The sequence below is a fragment of the Venturia canescens genome, chromosome 6, assembly GCF_019457755.1.
Source record: "Venturia canescens isolate UGA chromosome 6, ASM1945775v1, whole genome shotgun sequence".
Classification (NCBI taxonomy): Eukaryota; Metazoa; Arthropoda; class Insecta; order Hymenoptera; family Ichneumonidae; genus Venturia; species Venturia canescens.
This window is the reverse complement of record NC_057426.1, coordinates 17,422,504-17,443,167: the sequence shown is the minus strand read 5'-3', so window position 1 is coordinate 17,443,167 and position 20,664 is coordinate 17,422,504. Positions and strand designations below refer to the sequence as shown.

At 36.7% G+C, this 20,664-nt stretch overlaps 2 protein-coding genes across 9 annotated transcripts; both read left to right on the top strand.

Moving 5' to 3' along the window:
• Positions 1-287: 287 nt before the first annotated feature.
• On the top strand, positions 288-15,333 carry LOC122411874 (uncharacterized). Of its 8 annotated transcripts, XM_043420949.1 has the most exons (11): positions 288-777; positions 4,068-4,239; positions 4,412-4,617; positions 5,751-5,986; positions 6,230-6,412; positions 6,764-7,132; positions 7,282-7,431; positions 7,513-7,623; positions 7,707-7,799; positions 7,879-7,995; positions 8,119-8,815. In XM_043420949.1, the coding sequence occupies exons 4-11, from the start codon at positions 5,774-5,776 to the stop codon at positions 8,458-8,460; spliced, it is 1,578 nt and encodes a 525-aa protein (XP_043276884.1). In that variant the 5' UTR covers positions 288-777; positions 4,068-4,239; positions 4,412-4,617; positions 5,751-5,773; the 3' UTR covers positions 8,461-8,815. The 8 variants fall into 8 exon arrangements, with proteins under 8 accessions (XP_043276884.1, XP_043276887.1, XP_043276883.1 ...); XM_043420955.1 differs by lacking the exons at positions 288-777; positions 4,068-4,239; positions 4,412-4,617 and adding exons at positions 4,640-5,211; positions 15,106-15,333 and having other exon boundaries at positions 8,119-8,293; XM_043420954.1 differs by lacking the exons at positions 288-777; positions 4,068-4,239; positions 4,412-4,617 and adding exons at positions 4,640-5,211; positions 15,106-15,256 and having other exon boundaries at positions 8,119-8,403.
• LOC122411869 (glutamic acid-rich protein-like) lies at positions 15,223-20,600 on the top strand. The gene is made up of 10 exons (XM_043420942.1): positions 15,223-15,650; positions 15,746-15,975; positions 16,922-16,999; positions 17,086-17,424; positions 17,529-17,675; positions 17,807-18,148; positions 18,280-18,621; positions 18,939-19,115; positions 19,248-19,584; positions 19,697-20,600. Exons 1-10 carry the CDS (start codon positions 15,341-15,343, stop codon positions 19,987-19,989), a joined length of 2,595 nt encoding a protein of 864 aa, XP_043276877.1. The 5' UTR covers positions 15,223-15,340; the 3' UTR covers positions 19,990-20,600.
• Positions 20,601-20,664: the final 64 nt, after the last annotated feature.

Genomic DNA, 20,664 nt, shown 5'->3' with positions numbered 1-20,664 from the left:
TTCGTTTCAAAATATGAATAGACCGGGATTCGTATGAGGGCCAACTTCAAACTTTCTCGTGGCATAAAGAAGGTTCTCGAGGAGACGCGCGATGGACCCTCGTCATATCGTACGGTGTCGGCGTTCGACGGCGCAAGCGCATCCGTTCAACACGAAATCAATGTTCCGATGACCTCGTTGGTCGGTTGAAGAGGGAAGCACGGCCGAGAACTGTGTACATCGTTGCGCAGGAGCGCAATGCGGTAGGGAAAACCGATTTGTTGGTCGTTCAGTTGAATGAAACTCTACGGGCTGAGCAGTTAGCTTAACGCGCATACAGTTTTCTTCCTCGAATCCGCGATATGCTCAAAAATATTTAACGTGCTAAGTGAAATTTCGAATAGTGCCAAAATCTGTGGCCCCACTATACGAGAGCATTTTTAAAAAATCATCGACAATTTCGTTTTCAATAATACTTCAAAAGTACCTTCTTGTAAGACGCTTTCGCGAACCATCTACGGTTCTTTGTCGCGTAAGCTCGTCGGGCCCGGGCAGCATTGTGATATTTCATAAACGATTCTTCAAGATGCTATTAAGTGCGTTTCGGTACTGCGATGTTTTCTCTGAGAGTACATTTATGAAAAAGTTCGCGCTTACTGAATTTACAGTCGTTTGTGTAATATCACCAATGGCGGACCCACGCCAACAACGCTCCATTTCTCAACATGGTGACGAATCGGTGGTACGCCACGGCATCGTCTACGTGCGGCGAAGGAAGGTACGCCATTTTAAAAGCAAGTAAGAAATTTCTATTCACCATTCAATCTATCAACCCCATTACACTGTGAGAAAAAATTATTGAATTTGAGAAAATATATTTACTTATTAAATCAAAGTATTGTTTCAATTATTTATTTGTTGAACCAAGACAATCACTGTCGATTTGAAAGCATATTTTCACGGATCTATTACTTCATTATATTAAACTTTTATTTAATAGTATCAATTAGATGCACGATAGATTTGATGAAATTTTTATTGATTGGATTAATTACATTTATCGCATCAAAAATATTATATTATTTGAATCTACAAAACGACTTCAATACGAAATTGCTTTTTTCGAAAAAAATATTTTCTTTCAACAAATTCATCATTATTTTGTTTCTAAAAATATTTTTATTAAAATAGATTTGATTAAATTGTTATTGATTGGATTAATTAAATTTATCGCATCAAAAACATTAGATTATTTGAATCTACAAAACGACTTCAATACGAAGTTGCTTTTTTCGAACAAATTATTTTCTTGCAATAAATTCATCATTATTTTACTCCTATAAATATTTTTATTAAAATAATTAATCTAATTGTTACAATTAAATAAGAGATTAATATAATGAAGTGATAGATCCGTGAAAATATGTTTTGAAATTAACAGTGATTGTCATGGTTCAACAAATAAATCATCGAAATAATACTTTAATTTAATAAGTAAATACATGTTTTCAAATTCAATAATTTTTTCTCTCAATGTAACAAGTCTCAGGGCAATTGGATCGATTTTTGAAAAAGTCGTCCGCTATATTAGATTAGCCATTTTTTCTTTTGAAAATTTCTAATAAAATTCGTAATTAGCGACCCCAAAAACTTTTCAATATCAATTTATATCAAAATCAGAGTAGACGAAACATTCGTGATATCCACACATTTGTTTATATCCAACAATGTCGCGGTAGTCTAGTGGATAGCGTGCGCACTTGGAAAGATTTAGGTAGGTAGAGCGGTATCGAATCCCCACGCAGGTAGGAATTTATTTTCGATAAAAATGGTTTCGGAGATGTACCATGAACTGTGATGACCATCACGGGCAGTGAAAGTGAAAAATAATTTTGCAATTGATAACATAATATAGTTGAAATACATAAAAAATATAATATAGTCAAAATCATGGTTCATAAAAAGAATAAGTGATTCCTGTATTTAAAGATATGCATGTTTGGAATCATAAAATGTGTTATTGATTCAAACTACATATTACATGTAATTGATAAAAAAATTGTTAGATTAAAGCAACTACTGTTATTGAAACAAAAATTTATGAAATTCATTGAAATAAATGGACCAAGTAAATATTATATGAGGGAACCAATTTATCATGTTTTGGCAAATAATGAAATGAATTATTTTTTCGCTTCAAAACTACGTTTATTGGTTCTAGTAATTTTTTCTCTCAGTGTATACATATTGGTCAAAATTGAATGATGTTTATCGCGCTTCACTGCTTTTTTTTCATAATTGCTCATTTCTTACTTCTCACCCATGTTATTATATACGGATGAATGAAGTTAATAAATGTTTGGAGGAAAATTTCACATTTAAGGGGTATACACTAATTAGACCGCCAAAAAAGATACAATATTGTTGCAAATTTATTTGACCGGGATTAATTATAAATATGGATATAAAAAGTGTTAGGCCTAAAAAATATGCTCATAAAGTACTGAAAAAATTTTCTTCCCCATCTATTTTACTCACTTGTCGTACAGAAAAATTGGGGGAGAAGCAGACAGTCCCAAACAAAAAAGATGGGTCTGCGCTATTGATAACATTTCTGGAATATGGATGATCGGAGAAAAAAAAATAATTTCTCTCAGATTGAATAGGTAAATTGCTATAGCGCGTATCGTACGATCTTTGATTTTTCCCAAAAATGACAAAATGGCAGCCGTTTTTCCAAAAACTACGGAAAAGCCCGTTTTTCGTCAAAAAAATAGTTCCGCTCGAAATTTCACAATTCGTATGATATGCGCTATAGTTTTAGTCATGAATAACGTGTGGTAAAATTTTGGCAAGGATCGGTCGAATAGTTTCGGAGATTTCATCAACAAGTCGTCGAAAAACATAATTTTTAGAGAGACGCGTTTAAACAAAGGTAACGGTACCGCAGTGGGCGGTTCATACTAGCGTGCTCGGACAGCCAAGTAAACGTCGCTCAAAAGTACACTTGGACTGCTCGAATCTTTATAAAATTTTAGTATGATACTTTTGAATATGCACGCTTTCGAAAAATGCTATTAATAGAAAAACAGATTTTTTGGAAATTCTAATTATAGGGTAGACCACCCCTTAATTTCGAATCGGACACGACGCTTCGAGCGACGGGGAGCAAATGCTCGCGTAACTACATTTTTTTTACCCGTACGACGTCACTTCGTTCAAATTTATTCGCAAACGTGAATTGGATAAAAACCAAAAAAAATCAAAAGAATGAAACAAAAAGGTGTATCGCAACGATCTGACAGTTTGTGATGAGTTTTCCGTTGAAAAGTAATCATAAAAATCGTTCGTAAATACCGATTCCCCGGAACTATATTGCTTTTACGCGCGAAAAATATTTAATTGATCGAGATCGTTGCCTAATGATTTATCAAACTATTTTCGTGATTGCCCCTACATCTCAAATTACAATGTTATTCAACACACTTGCAAATATCGATGAAACGAAATACGCGATGCATCGTAACGATTGGAACAACGATCGCGTTCGTCGGTACAAATAAAAATGCGTGTACGAAAGAGGCAGGAATTATATCGGATTCGCGAGGCAGATCCGACGCTTCGAACGACCGGTGGTAGTAGCAGCAGCAAATGTTATTACGTTCAAGTTTGCAACGTTCGAGTCTAACGAAATGGTCCAAGTGACCCTTCAATAATTTCAGTTATTCTGCAATATCGTTTCCTGCCAAATTTGCAATTCGTAGTTTTTCTCAATCTACACCGATGCTTCGTGAAATAAAAAATTGGCGAATTACAAATGTATTTTCTTTCATTTCGTTGGACTCCAACCTTGTAAACTTCAGCGTCGTCAAATGCTCGCGTTACTACATTTTTTTAACCGTACGACGTCACTGCGCCACAATTTATCTACTCGCCACAATATTGTTGAGAAAAAAATATGATACGATGGCAATAATTGAAGAATGAGTTTTGACGCATTGAAATGATAATTGAAATGATAAAAATACATATCTTTGCTGGTTTTTATTTCTCGCAACGTCTCTGCTTGATTCGATCGATGATGCAAGAGCTTCGACCTCACCGACTGAATACGTGATCTACGCTGGAGACGTTCGTCTTGTAAGCATTGGTAGCTCTTTTGTAACGGTGCTGGTCAACGTGCTGCTGGAATTGGACTCGTCGCCACCGACACAGCTGAATTCCGCCGCGGCGGGCGATGCTGATGAATCCACATTCGTCGTGAGTGTTTTAATAATATATATATATATATATTTTTTGATACAATGGACTGGGACAATATCTAATTTTATTTTTTTCGAATTGATATATATATACTGTATGAACCACCATATATGACCGACCGATGTGAAATGCGAACGGTGCGTGCACGGGGTGCGCGTTCGACGATGAGACTTGCGCGCTATCGTTGCGCAAAGGCGCTGCGCGACGCAACAAGTCCAAACGTACACGTTATACCCGAAAACTTTGAACCCGCCCCCGAGCAAATAATGTGCGTCCCTCCTCGCCACGCCAGCGCACACGAGAGAGATATTCCAGATTATTCCAACACAGCTGAATTCCGCCGCGGCGGGCGATGCTGATGAATCCACATTCGTCGTGAGTGTTTTAATAATATATATATATATATATATTTTGATACAATGGACTGGGACAATATCTAATTTTATTTTTTTCGAATTGATATATATATACTGTATGAACCACCATATATGACCGACCGATGTGAAATGCGAACGGTGCGTGCACGGGGTGCGCGTTCGACGATGAGACTTGCGCGCTATCGTTGCGCAAAGGCGCTGCGCGACGCAACAAGTCCAAACGTACACGTTATACCCGAAAACTTTGAACCCGCCCCCGAGCAAATAATGTGCGTCCCTCCTCGCCACGCCAGCGCACACGAGAGAGATATTCCAGATTATTCCATGCGGTTCGTCGCGTCTCCTGTGTGCGTATACGCAGTATATCAATCGAACCGTCCATTACTCCATGCATTATCGGGCATCGTGCGTCGCGGAATAAGAGCATCGAAATATATGTATGTAATAATAATTGTCACGCCGATAATATAATAACTGCAATTAAAACGGAAATAATCCCGGTCATCATCGCTGCGACCGCGTATTTTATTGTATCTCGGCGAAAGAGTGGCCAACACACGACGACACGCGACGGGATCCGATCGATAAATATGTAAGTATATAAGAAATAAACGATGTTCGTGCATGCACGCGTGGTCGCCGGCATTTTGAGAAATATATATATGTATATATACATATATGTTCTCATTTTATTTGGCCCCTATAAGAAAATGCGATTCGCGTCGTCGTTCTTCCTTTTACATTCCGGATAATACACTTAACCTAAAAATATTGGCGTGCGCATTATCAGAATATATTCGTTCGCGCGCGTAGACTTATTATTGCGTGTGTGCATGTGTGAATTGTTGCGTCGTCGTGTATTTTATCGCTGCATTTTCCTAATACGCAGTGACGCGAATGATATTGTTTATATTTTTCCATAATATATGGATATTTAGTGCGCACGGAAAAATTAATTGTTTCGTCCCGATGCGATTCAATATCGTTGAAATTGTTTCGCGCACACCAGCATCAATAATATAACAAAACGAGTCGACGCGGTATATATGTTTGGAATCTCGTTTAATAATAAAAAATAGTCAATCGTTCGCGATATAAAGCGGTCTATATATATAAATATATTTTTCAAAGTTTCAAGTGAAAACATCAAAAGCATGGCTCCGCCAATTAAGAGGGAGGAAAAATTCATTTTGACCGTCTCCGACAATAAAATAACGTTGGAGCCTTTGGATTATTGTCATGAAACTACGCCTAACGAACAACAAGCGAACCGGTCTTTGCGCAGCGTGCAGACATTAACCTGGACCGGTAACGTGGAGGTTCTGCTGAGGAACAACAACGTGTCGGCGATGACTGTCAACGCTGAGGTACGTTAAGTTACAACGATTGAGTGATAAAGATTGAAATTTGTCGAGTTGCATGGACAAAAAATTCTTGTGCACTGGACACTGAGGATTGATCTACCTGTCCGAATCATTACCCGCAGCGACTCATCTTAATATATATACTTGGCGTCAAGACGCTGCCCCGTCTCTAGATATATATATATTATTGTCTTTTGTGCCCGACATGTGTTATGCGAGTGGTCTTTTCTTTTAATAATTGTACAGGAAATCCAAAGGATGATGAGCACGATAGAGTCGCGGCTCTCCATCCAAGGCGCCGACCCTCTTCGCAACGATGCTACCGCAGTTTCAAATAGCAACGCTGAAAATATCGACGATGTATTGGCTATTGTCAGCGACAAGGATGAAACAATCGAATCGTTATTGAACGTGGAACGCATAAACGAGGTCAGTATGGAGGTGAAATTGTTTGTAGAGCGATTTCACCTTTTTATGTATCGTATACACTACCGGCGTCGTGGCACAAAAAAGACCGCGGCAACTTTTCCAGATTTTTGTCCAGAAATTTTTCACCAGTAGTGTATATTTGCCAAAAGATATTACAGAGATCTCTGTCGGTCGTTCGGTCAATAAATATTTCACTGCACGCCGTTTTCAAAGAGGGTTAATTTATCGAGAAAAAAATACATACGTTATACTGTTAATTTATATCTCTCGCACTCACGCGACCGATAAATCCTCTTAATATCAAAATGAGTTACGACGTTACGAAATTGTGAAAAATTTTTGATTACATAGAACCGGCGCGGTGCGATTCCTATGGAAATAAGAGAGAAGGTTCATAAAATTTCACGGATGAATATACCGGCCACCGCGGTAAAGATTCAACATAAAAGTAATCCCGGTCTTACAAGTGAAATTGCGATTACGCATGCATCTTTAAAGAAGACGACGACGACGACCGCGACGACCGCAACGACCGCAACGACCGCAACTGAAACATTAAAGAATACGGGGGCGATACCCAAGCAGACAACGACGAGAACCCAAGCTCGAACGTTGCCGGAGCAGAAAGGGGCAATTTCTGGCGATAAGCCAGTGAAATGGACGATGGGCTCGTACGAAGATATTGCAGGATGTATGGAGCCGTACAAGATGATACCCGAAGTAAGTATAATCGGAATCAAATATATCAAATAAAGTTAAAAACAATTTATGAAATGATTGTTGCGACAAGTCTCGTTATACTGCGAGCAATAAACATTCTATGGCTGTGAATATTTAAATAACGGATTTCCTTTGATATTTCATTCCAGCAGAAGAAAACAAATTTAAATCAAAGTGGCCATCCCCGGGGAAGAACAAAGAACGTCGTACGCCAACGATGCCCGAGTCCAAAAGTTCTTGGCAACGAAAAAAACGATGACGAAGACGGTTTGAGCGACGGTACTTACGAGGATGAATGTGTGAGTTCAACCGTGCGAAAATGAATTAAAAAATTTGCAAAAAAAAAAGTAATAAATTGTATGTACGAAAATATTTTATAGCGACGCCGATATGTGAGAGGATTCGGCAGTCGTTACGGGAGAAACAGGAAGCGGATGTTATCGAGCAAACGTTACACATTTGCGGAAATACAGGCCCAACATGAAGATGCGGTAAATATTAAAAACATGTACGATAATATATTCGCTTGGTCTGCAATAAATCAATCAATGATTATATTTGAAAAATGTTTCAGTTGGATCGATTCAACGCCGTGATGAAACTAGTGCAGCGTGCCAGCGGTGTGAAACCTCCCGAGCCCATGAACGACGATACAAACAAACTAATTGTGAGTGTCACGGACTCGATTTTCTGAGACGCTTTCAACATCAACGTAATAATATTTTGTTAAAAATTTCAAATCACAGAAAGGTGTGGGGAACTATGCCAGGATTTACGGCTTGAACGCTCGTCCGACACGGTACGGGGCATTCCCCGTGTATCAAAGATTTTATATCAGCGATAACGATGCCAGAGTTCTTACGGTAAAAAAATAATAATTTTCTCTCTTCGCGTTGTCCTCGGAGACGCTTAATATTTTCAGGACCCCTCCCCCCCCACCCCTAACGTTTACGAATGAATAAAGAAATAGTTTATCATTCCCGCAGGAGGGGATCAAAAATATGGAAGATCCGGCGGTGCTGAGCCTGTTGAAGAAGTTCTTGGAAAGACCGTATCCGCCCGAGGAATACAAAAACACCTGTTTCAATTGCGGACAAAAGGGACACAAGCGCGGCGATTGTTTCGAGCCAACGGCCCCGTTTCGTATGTGCTACAATTGCGGTGAGCGTGGTTATACCCTCAGAACGTGCTTCCGATGCTCCATGTGGTGGATAGCCACGGGCGGCAGAACGACCGCTGAAACGCGTGATCCCAAACACTGCTTGCAACAGGTGTTGAAATATTTCATTGATGCCGCGAATAAGAACGAACAAGACACTGATAATTAATTTGTTTTTGCTCTTTCGAATATTATCGCTGTAATACATGCTTTTTCTATTCCTTTTACTAATTATTACTATTATTATTATTTTTCCCCAAAAACGGTCTTCGCATATATGCGTATTATTTCACAGACACACTCGGACATTTTTCGAAAAAATTAATCCCGGTCTTAAAACTTTCCCATTTTTGTATACAACTTTTTTGCGCTGTTCGTCATAATAAAATTTTCATTTACGTGTGTCTGATGAATAAAAAAATGTATAACATTTTGTACAAAATTAAAACAATGACACACGATTCGTCGTTGCGCGATTGTTGAATAAAAAAAAAGCACATTAATTCCGTAAAACAAATGGACTTTCGAAATACAATGAGTTATTTTCAATATTTCATCACCTTTTTTACCCCCTCTCTGCATTTTGCTTTATTCATGCACGGAAAAGTAATGAATAAATCTCGTTTACACACACGGCGGGCAGAACGTTATAACGTATATATATACAGAGGCGTTATATATATTACGAATCTTTCGGAACATAACGTCTTATTTATTTGCGAAAACATTGACCCTAGGGAAAAAAAGGTTGGGACAAGTACATTGATGGTCTCTTGTTTCTGGATGACATAGAAAAAAGACTCAGAACCAGGAAAAAAATTCTATAGAAATAATAAACGAAAAATTGAAAAGTTCAAAAAAATTTAACAAAAATAAAAAATAATCGAAAAAAATTCTGTAAAGAAAAATAAAAAATTTTCAAAAAATTCATAAATATTGGACAAATGGAAAAATGTACTATCCAAGTTACATGCAGTATAAAAATGTATGATATCAATTGGAGGCCAAGTTTTTATTGATAATTTGGAATATTTATCCAACAAATCGGAAACTTTAATTGAAATTTATGATAATTATTTTCAAGAAAAAAGTTAATGAAAAAAAGTCATAACGGAAGTTACGTGCAGTACTAAAATGTTATTCGAAATATAATCTCCGGCGACAAATGAGCGTTGAGAATCCTTGTCGGGCTCACAACGTTTTATCAAAATTACTAAAAAATGAATGAAAATAAAATCATTAAAAATTCACATGAAAATCATTCGTTACTTCAATAAGGTACACACTTTAAAGAATCGATTCCCCTCCGACTTTCAGGATCTCCTGGTATTATTCACAACATTCAACTTCGATTGGATCGGTACAAATTATGTTCAAATACGTCTTAAACGTACTTGTCCGGCCCATCACTTTTTATTCAAATTGCTCATTCGAAAACAAATCAGGACTGTTCTATAATGACAAATATAATAAAATCGATAGAAATAAAAATAATATCTCCAAGTAATTTGAACTTGATTGTTCGCAAGTTCGTATAGCAATATCCACTTCTCATTTTCTTCAGTGAACACATACCATTCGGTAAGAACCAATGAAAATGAGAAATAATCAGGCACATTACTAGAAATTTTCGAACCTACTCAGCCATGAAATGTTTTTTTTTTCTATAGTCACGTACACATTTTGATAAATATCACTAGTCGAGTACGACACGTGGATTCCTGGAATTTGGAGAAAAATGATTTTGTTGTGAATTATGACTCCATACAATATAAATAGATTAATCAACTTCATCTTTCATTTTCGTTTCATTTTGACAAGAGTGATTCGAAGGAAAATTATTTTCTCGGGAATTACTGTTCCTTAATATTAACACATGCATTAACTTCGTTTTTGATTTGTTTTCGAATGAGCAATTTGAATAAAAAGTGATGGGCCGGACAAGTACGTTTAAGACGTATTTGAACATAATTTGTACCGATCCAATCGAAGTTGAATGTTGTGAATAATACCAGGAGATCCTGAAAGTCGGAGGGGAATCGATTCTTTAAAGTGTGTAGCTTATTGAAGTAACGAATGATTTTCATGTGAATTTTTAATGATTTTATTTTCATTCATTTTTTAGTAATTTTGATAAAACGTTGTGAGCCCGACAAGGATTCTCAACGCTCATTTGTCGCCGGAGATTATATTTCGAATAACATTTTAGTACTGCACGTAACTTCCGTTATGACTTTTTTTCATTAACTTTTTTCTTGAAAATAATTATCATAAATTTCAATTAAAGTTTCCGATTTGTTGGATAAATATTCCAAATTATCAATAAAAACTTGGCCTCCAATTGATATCATACATTTTTATACTGCATGTAACTTGGATAGTACATTTTTCCATTTGTCCAATATTTATGAATTTTTTGAAAATTTTTTATTTTTCTTTACAGAATTTTTTTCGATTATTTTTTATTTTTGTTAAATTTTTTTGAACTTTTCAATTTTTCGTTTATTATTTCTATAGAATTTTTTTCCTGGTTCTGAGTCTTTTTTCTATGTCATCCAGAAACAAGAGACCATCAATGTACTTGTCCCAACCTTTTTTTCCCTAGGGGAAGTTTACGGTTTGATATCACGCCTTTTTTCTCAAAAGTTCCTCATTTATGTTATGACGGTTATAGGATTTTAGTATAAATTTCTATGAATTATTTGCTTAGTATATTTTTATAGATTCCATTCTCATACGAACAATTTTTATGGGATAATCTTTTTCATGAAATTATCAGCAAATAAGGGACCATAAATGTACTTTTCCCAATCTTATTTTCCCTCGGTATGATGTTTGGCTTATAAAGTTGGTTTCCACCATAGAAAACCAATTTTTCGTAAAAATTGTAGTGAAGATATTTCGTCACAAGACTGCCCTTGAACTTTGGCGATTTTTTTCCTTATACTCTAATATGTTATGCCTATTAGGAACTCAACAGCATAGAGGAATCCGGGATGATAGGCCCGAGAAATGAATTTCGGTTTATAATGTTGGTTTCCACGTAAAAGACCAATTTTTCTTCAAAATTGTACTGAAAATATTTCGGCACTGGTTTGGTCTTGGACTTTGGTGATTTTTCTCCTTGTCTTCTAATATGTTTTGTCTATTGGGAACCCAAGAGCATGAAGAAATGCGTGTTGTGGGCCGTAATATGATTTTCGGCTTATAACGTTGGTTTCCACGAAATAAGATCTATTTTTCGTCAAAATTGTACTGGAAATATTTCGTCACCGGTCTGTCCTTGGCCTTTGCCGATTTTTTCCAAGTCTTCATACCAAGAAACAACTGACGTAAAGATTTCCTTAATAGAACAGATTTTATTTATCCCTTTTCTTCAAAATTCAAATGAAAGATAGATCAAATTCAAGACACGAAAAATCCAACAGATTTGCCCACTTTGAATGTCGCTTTTGCATTCTGAATCTAGAGATTTCATTTCATCCAAAACGTGCCCCCAATGAAATATATTTCCAAAGTTTGCAAGTGGCCGCTGAGATCCAATTATCCACAGTTTGATAGTTGCTGAAAAAAAGTACCTGAAAACTTCTAACATTTATTATGCCAGAACTCAAAGCAGCAAAAAAAACTAAGCGAACTTAATTCAACAGAGCAACAGAATTCAAAGACGTTTAAGGTACCTGCATTGGTTTTGGAGGAAAACCATTTCAGAACAATTCAGAAATGAATTTAGAAATTCGAAAACTCACAATGGAGTAGAAAAAGGAAAATTGAAGTATTTAGAAAAGCGGAAGACTTTTGTGATAAATTTTCTAGATTACATGATACGGTTGGAGTAAATGATTTGAATGATTGGCACACATGCTGCAACACAGAAATATCAAAGTTTGGAAGTATTCGCTGTGTATCAGTCATACAAACTTCAATACTATTTGAAAAGGAACACTTAAAACCTTGCCGAACCAAGTTCCATTACATATTACCATAATCAAAGATAAGGGGTGATCCGTCGCATATATATTTATCCACAGAAATTTCAGAGTCAATGTATCTGCGCGATGAGCTTCGAAGACAGCAATTTCAAATCTATCCATAAATGAGCAACTGAAGACTTTTATAATCAATTTTTTACTTCATATATATGTTACAGTTAGAGTCAAAATGTAAAATGAATGGCACAGTATTTAAATTGTATAGTTTGCAGATTTTTGCAGTATGTCAATGATCCGAATTTACAGCATTATAATGAAAAGTTGTCAAAAGTCATGATATTACATTAAAATGACATAGCGCACATTGCATTCAGCAATTCTGTAAGTTTCTGGGGATGTTGGTTGGCATTATATTTGATCGCATCCAAAACTGAGCAACAGTAGACTTATTCGAATGAATTTTTTTTATAATAATTCCATATTTGTAGTTTGCAAAGTGGAAATACTCAACATACATGTCATTCCATAAGTTTTGTTATCAAAATTTGTGTTTGCATACAGCATTCCCAAGATACGACTTTTCATATCATCAGCAAAATAAGCATCCAAAGACTTTTTGGAAGAAGTTTCAAAATTTATTACTCGACAGACCAGGTGGAAAAAGTATAACAACACTTATATCAACACCAGAAACTGTTTTAAGAATCTGATATATAAAATGTGCGATTGATGATCATAGTCGGAAACCACTTGAATCATGTTACCACAATCAGCATGAAGAAATAGTAGAAAATTATAGGACACATATTAGGCAACCATTTAATACTATGTATCGATCCGCTGCAAACCGATGGAGTCAAAACAAGGATCGGAAAGAGCAGAGCCAATCTCAATAGGAAGCAAAATGTGGGAATATTCAAAAATACCGATGACACAAGAAATAAATTAGAAAACATTTATTCGATTGGAGTTTCTTACATTATATATATACTAACAGTTCCGTGTGTTCTTGTTTTATTAATTATCAACCATAATATTTCAGATCGCAAAAAGAAAATTTGACGTTATAGGTTGACGAACATTTTTTCTTACAACTTCCAGACCTATTTTGATAAACTGATTTGCCTTATTTATATTATTCACTAACTATGCGAACGTTTGCTACATTTGTCCCACACTTCGTAACGTCAAACCCCGGCCGGTTCGTTACCACACAGCTATCAAAGGGAACTCGTATATATGACCTACATTATTACACATGATATGTAATCACGCAACTGATGATATATTTACACTGGACAATATTCCGCGAACTCTGGTTTAATTGAAAGATTATCTCAGTTGACACTTATTTCCAATCGAACGAAATAATGAAATCTTGAAAAGTTTCGTTGACATATATATGAACCGCGCATTTTTTTATATGTTTTATTTGCACACACAGATCACAGTCTACATTTACGCGGCCGCTTTTATACCGGTTTAGTATACCACAAGTTTTAACAAAATATACATTAACCAATTTTCACTAACCATTTTCATTTATTAATTAGAGTCCGCACACAACAGCACATTGGGGATCATAACCTCACCTGTCAAAATGACGTTCAGTATGAAAACAAGTCTCGGGTGGTTTCGGATGTGCGTATCGATGTATTGATATCTTATAACCTATATTCACAAATGATATAAATGATAAACTTATTTTCAGTCAAACGAATTAATGAAATCTTAAAAAGTTTCGTCGACATGCACCGCGTATTTTTTTATTTTATTCTTTTTCACACACCAGACTACATTTACGCGACTGCTTTTATACCGGTTTAGTTTAGCATTCCACAGGTTGTAGTACTATGCACTTGGTTAGATGACGAAAGTTTTTTTTATATATTCCACACGCATTCCATAATGACAAAACTCCGTTTGTTTATACGATGATCGAAAACTGACACATGGTTTATATATATATATAATATTTACGGAGTCTGAGCGCGGTCGGGGTAAGACTCAAAAGTTAGAAGGCCTAAAATGGCGAACAGGCATTCTGTATAACGCATATATAGATATACAGAATGCCTGTTCGCTATTTTAGGCCTTCTAACACTTGAGCCTCACCCGCGGTCGGCCTAGCAGCTGGAGGAGCCGACATCGTTGAGCCAATCAGAATGCGTAGAGGCAACAACTCTACTACCACTAACTACGTCAAAACGCGTATACGTATACGTCGAACTCGTGATGTGTCAGTAACTTTTGCATAATCTTGAGCCCGTGCAAAGTTTTTTCTCAGCAATTACGCCACCGATCGTGTTGATTTTGGGCGCAATCGAAAGAGAATTTCTTAATTAGCTGAAAGTTCAATTTTCAAAGCCTCAGATGACTCATAACTTCGGTAATTCAAAAAAATCACTTGCCAATTTTACCCCCACCACGGCGAATCGTTTTATTCAGAGAAAGTATACTCGGCAAGAGCCTCGGGCCAGCAGACGACAGGGCTGTCAATGTACTTGTCCCGAGACTCTACCGAGTCTCTTGATATGACCGTTATTTGAAAGAAATATATGATACCGCGAACAGTGAACGTATTTATAAATCATAAAAGTGTAATATACATGATGAACCGTTTATATTTTGGCGCGAAATAGTTTGTTGCGGCGGGCGATATAAGATAAATCTAACAAAAATTGTAGAAAGAATATCGAGTAACAAAAATTAACGAAAATAAACAACGGTTTTACACATTTATGTTTGAAAAGACTGTTCCGATTTGTTTATGAAAAATAACGCGCGCGGCATCGCTGCTGGTATATTCGCAATACGTTTATACCGACGAGAACATCGAGTTTACCATCTACATGACCCAACATTTTCTATGTTCTTTTCAGGGACGTGGTGGATATGCGCGTTAATCATATCCAGCCAATTCGCGAACGGTGGACAAAGACAACGAGGCTCGTCATCTCGGTGCGTGAACGACGACGCGATGAATAAAGGATAAAAGGATATATTGGAAATAAAATAATCAAGTGCGTTCGTGTATAAAAACGAAAAAAAAAACAATTAATAGACCGGATCGTTCGTTATTATTATTAATTGCGTGTACACAAAAACTTTGCGATCATGGCCTCGTCATCATCGAGGGATGAAAATCACGGGACGACGACGTCGATGGATCATCGTGATGAGGATGATGAGATAAATTACTGTTTCGTCCAATATGCAGATACTACAAAAGAGAGAGAAGTTGTTGCCGTCAGCGACATATTTCGTGGAAAACGTCGGAAAAGTCGAATGCAATGTGACAGCGAATTTATTAAAATGTATTCGAGAAACCCTAATGTAAACGTGCCACTGCGAGTTAAAAAATATAATCCTCTTACCAATGATACCGTGGAGTATCATAAAATACGTGTCATCCTCTCGTATGCTGGTAAGCTAATAATTTATAATATTAAACGTACATTTTTATCATCTCTGCTGCGTGATAAAACTTTTCTTCTATATCATATTTTGTTTATAAAATAGCAACGGCGGATAAGCTGAAGAGGATAAATGAGGCCGCCGCAGAGCTTGGTCGAGGTAAAAGAACTGTCAGAAAGAAAAATTTCTTCGACTCACCTTTCGTAGAAAAAAGCCCAATTGTAAATGCCGGTAATCGACGTGACATTGCTGCTGCTGCTGCTGCTGCTGCTGCTGCTGGACAAATGGAAACTCAACAATTGTCGAACGAAGAAGAATTACACATCAAAGAAAACGTAAGTACTTTAAAAATCTTGCTACGGCATTAATAACTTTCCTCAAAATGAAACGATGCCTGACAGCGGTGGGAAATTGTCATGTTGCATTCGTCAAAAAAAGTTTGCGGAGTTGAAAAATTGTAAGAACGACCATCGGTGCGGAATCCACATCTGACGTTTAATAATTTATTCTTTTGCTTATTACTCGATTCAGTGTGCGCCGAAAGAAATACTTGGTGAATGATTCAAAGAAATAAAAAAAAGAACCGGTATAACGTTAATATAGCGATGATTTACAAATGTTATCTCCCTGGAGTGTCTCAAAGAACTGTTATGTTTTTTTTTCTTCAAACAACATTGAAAAATCGTCAGAGAATATCTGGAAAAAGTCTCTGTGAAAATATGAGCTCTTAATATTAATGTTTGGAGGTGGCGCTTTGTAATTTTGCTATTTTCAATTTAAATAACATGGGAAAATTTTTTTTTTAACTTTGGAATTTTGTAAGCCGTTAACGAGCTACTTCACAAGTGAGACAAAGTCAGTCATTGTAGAAAATGTAATGGTCTTAAAAAAAGAAGTCTGATCGACGTTTTGCGTAAATCAAGCCGTTTAAAAAATAATCTTGTCTCAAATTTGAGATTGTTTAAAATGATGCTTTCTTGTTTTCTTTAACACAAAAAAATTCAATATATATGCATTGAAAGCCCAATTTTATTAACTTGAGAATAAAAATATGCATATGTTTGGTAGAATGCAGATCCAAAATTTTCAATAACTTGGGAAATGATAATTTTTATTGATTTTTAGCGAAAAATATTTACATAACTAAAAAATATGGTACAAGTTTAATATAAATTTATTTGGAAATTAGGAAAACCAATTTTCTAATGTACAAATTTATATGTGTACTACAAGTTTTCACAAGAAGATATGTAATGCGGTTTTGTCGTTTGGCTGTTTCAGAAGCGAACGAGAAAAAACATAAAGCAGATTGAGGCTCAACTCATGCTTGAATTGGAGGGTACTGAAGAAATCAAACCGGTAACAACGTCGTGTCGTTATATAATAATAATTATTCGAACCAAAAAGTCGGAATTGTAATTTTCAATCGTTTGCCATTGGTGAAGATGTTGAAGCTCGTTAAAGAGCAGCCGTTGCCAAAAACAGGGCCAGCGATAGGGAATGACGAAGGAACGCCATTAAGTCAGAGCAGCGGTTTTACAAGTATCTGTAAGACTGACGATGAGGACGTGGATAAAGAATTCAATATGAGTACACCAAAGACATGGCGGGACGAAGCCGCTTTTGGACCGAAAAGTACTTCGAGAAGCAACTATACCAATTATTCAATGGATTCCGAGAATACTGCGGAAGCAAGAAAAACGATTTTCGGGAATGCCGGTAGCTGTGACAACGACACGAACGTCAGTGACGATGATTCCAATGGGGTCCGAAGAAGAAATAGTGTAACGTATAAAGTGTTATTCGCAAAGGAGGAAAAGCTAATTTTGGGAACGCTTGAAAATGGCTACATATGTTAAATACCTTTCATGATAAATCATATAAACAGCAATTGGAAGGTGGAAAGGCTGGAGGAAAAGTAGTACCAGTATTGAAAGAAATAGCGTCGCCGAGTAAAGAAGAACAACAGCATTGCAACAAGATTATTTCCGAAGTCAAGGCCGCCGCCGATTCCCGTGCAAGATCGAATGAAGATGTAAGTTACGAAATATTGAAAAAACGTCGAGTGCCGCGAACATCGATATTCGTATTGCTAGAGAGGTTTTATTCTTTTTTTATTTTCTTGCAAACGGAAGCCCCATAATAATTAGAATCTTTTCTTCGCAGTCGAGTTTGACGGATGAACGAGCACTTGGAGGAGGAGGAGGACGAGGACGACCCCCCTCCTCGCCGGATGAACACAATCCCGGTCGTAACGATGATGGCGAGGGAGAAGAAATCGCTGCTCCACCGACAATAAACATTAACGATTATCCCAACGACGACGACGACGACGATGCGAATAACGAAAGTGTTTCTATCCATTCAAGATTAACGAAAGAAAAAGGAATAAAACGAAAAAGGAAGGAAAATGAGACAAATGTCGGGAGAAGCCGTGGCTCGGTGTCTTGTTCCTGGTCAAATGAAAATGCATCCGCCGCCGATTCCCGTGCAAGACCGAATGAAGATGTAAGTTACGAAATATTGAAAAAACGTCGAGTGCCGCGAACATCGATATTCGTATTGCTAGAGAGGTTTTATTCTTTTTTTATTTTCTTGCAAACGGAAGCCCCATAATAATTAGAATCTTTTCTTCGCAGTCGAGTTTGACGGATGAACGAGCACTTGGAGGAGGAGGAGGACGAGGACGACCCCCCTCCTCGCCGGATGAACACAATCCCGGTCGTAACGATGATGGCGAGGGAGAAGAAATCGCTGCTCCACCGACAATAAACATTAACGATTATCCCAACGACGACGACGACGACGATGCGAATAACGAAAGTGTTTCTATCCATTCAAGATTAACGAAAGAAAAAGGAATAAAACGAAAAAGGAAGGAAAATGAGACAAATGTCGGGAGAAGCCGTGGCTCGGTGTCTTGTTCCTGGTCAAATGAAAATGCATCCGCCGCCGATTCCCGTGCAAAACCGAATGAAGATGTAAGTTACGAAATATTGAAAAAACGTCAAGTGCAAAAGATCAGTACGTTTTGCTGTAAATCCTACCAGAGTTTCGGGAATTTTATTGTTGAGCTCGGTCCATATAAATAGTCGTGCTTTGTTACATTGTTATATCGTGCTTTGTGTTATATTGTTAGGACAATTATCTATATTCATTGACTTTTAATGGACGTAACGATGATTTTATTGAACGATCAAGGCGATACGCGTGGACAATTGCCAACTTCTATTTATTAGCTAATGTAAACGGAAATCTGTCGCTTTGTTCACTATGGATACCGACAACTGATGAGCAGCAGCAGCAGCAGCAACGTCACGCTCGAATCGATCAACAAGCGCGGCAAAGGATGACGGCAGAGAGAAGATGTATGAATTTGGAATCTTATTCATCCAAAGAGCTTATTCAACTCGTGCAGGAGCTCAAAGCGGAGTTGAAATGGAGCGAAATATGTAAAAGAAAATTAAAAGAATTGGTTAGTTTACTTCCGCGGAATGCTATGATTCATGCCTTAGAACTCTGTGAGGACGCCGTACAAGCCACGCCGCACCATTGCTCCCACGTCCGTCGATTTATAATATTTCGCATCGTTATGTTTATTATATAGATTAATAAGATTGTAACGAGTGTACCCAAGTTGGAGGACATCAACCGAACGATAGAGGATATTGAAAATCGTGATCATAACGCTGAAACACCCGCACTGTTGGATGATCTACCTGAAGAAGCGGCAGACGGTACGGTAACCGTGATAGGGAGAAAGTGGGATTACAGAAGATTCCGAGAAGCATCGCAAACGCACAAGGACACAGCAAGGATAGTCGCGTTAGCGAAATCCCTATGGCCCAATGAGGCGATGCGGCGGAGAATGGTCCTAAAAAAACGAACCAACAGCCCAAATGATTGCATTGAAATAAAGTTGCAGGACCTGATGGCGATAAAAAGTTGGTATCTACGATATATTAAAATAAGCAAAAAAATTTTAAAGAAGGCAACAAAAATATTTAGAAAATGTAATAACTCGTGTCTGATGCGTCAACTTTTAATTATTTTTAGATGTGGCTGAAATGATGGACGGATTAAGAGATTTGCAAATGAAATATAAATGCCAACTCAAACAGTACAAACGAGTAATCGGCAACATGATAAAATGTCTCCGTAATAGAAGTAAAAAATCGCAAGCGAACGCAGCGAGAAACCCTCGAGAGAATGCAGACTACGGCGACAGGAACGAAGATGATGATGATGATGATGAAGAAGAAGAAGAAGAAGAAGAAGAAGAAGAAGAAGAAGAAGAAGAAGAAGAAGAAGAAGAAGAAGAAAGGAATAACAACGAGAACGAGAATTAGAACGAGTGAAAACCTCATTCATGAAAAACAATATTTCAGCGTACACTTTCCCTGGTTAGATGCAACTGCAGAGACGCTCAAGCTTTTTTTTTATATATATTTCATTTTTTCATTGATCCCGGTATATGTTATTCGGAATGGCGCACACTTTTGTGGTTACTCTTTTATTAGTAATCGTTTCTTTCTACACAGGTCATCTTGATTATAATCGATAAAGTTTACATTATATTCATTAACAATATTTCAACATAAAATATCCAACGGCTGAGCATTTTGTTCAAAACGCTGAATTAATGGTATTCTTTACTTACTCTATAATATCGATATATTTCTTCAGCTTCTACCTTCATAAATTTTCGTTAAAAACAACATCTACTACTCCAACTCTACTTTCTCAAACTTTTTCAACCGTTCATTTACGGTACGTAAAAAATATTTATGTACCACAGTTGATGTGGCATAACTTCAGAATAGTATAATTATTAAATACTATTAATGGTATGTAATGTAATTATTTTTCCACATCATCTCCGTGAAGCAAAATTATATTTCTTTTGCATTACTTTGAAAATAATTAATAATAATAAAATATTGTTTATGTTATGTTATAATATTAGACAATTACCGATATTGCGCGTACTACTAGTATATTTTTATTATGTACAATGTAACGAT

Coding starts and splice junctions, on each gene's coding strand:
- LOC122411874 (XM_043420949.1), top strand. CDS start 5,774: ATGGCTCCGCCAATTAAGAGGGAGGAAAAATTCATTTTGACCGTCTCC. Junction 7,432..7,512: donor GTACTTACGAGGATGAATGT/GTGAGTTCAACC, acceptor AATATTTTATAG/CGACGCCGATATGTGAGAGG. Junction 7,996..8,118: donor ACGATGCCAGAGTTCTTACG/GTAAAAAAATAA, acceptor TCATTCCCGCAG/GAGGGGATCAAAAATATGGA.
- LOC122411869 (XM_043420942.1), top strand. CDS start 15,341: ATGGCCTCGTCATCATCGAGGGATGAAAATCACGGGACGACGACGTCG. Junction 18,149..18,279: donor GTGCAAGACCGAATGAAGAT/GTAAGTTACGAA, acceptor TTTTCTTCGCAG/TCGAGTTTGACGGATGAACG. Junction 19,585..19,696: donor GGACCTGATGGCGATAAAAA/GTTGGTATCTAC, acceptor AATTATTTTTAG/ATGTGGCTGAAATGATGGAC.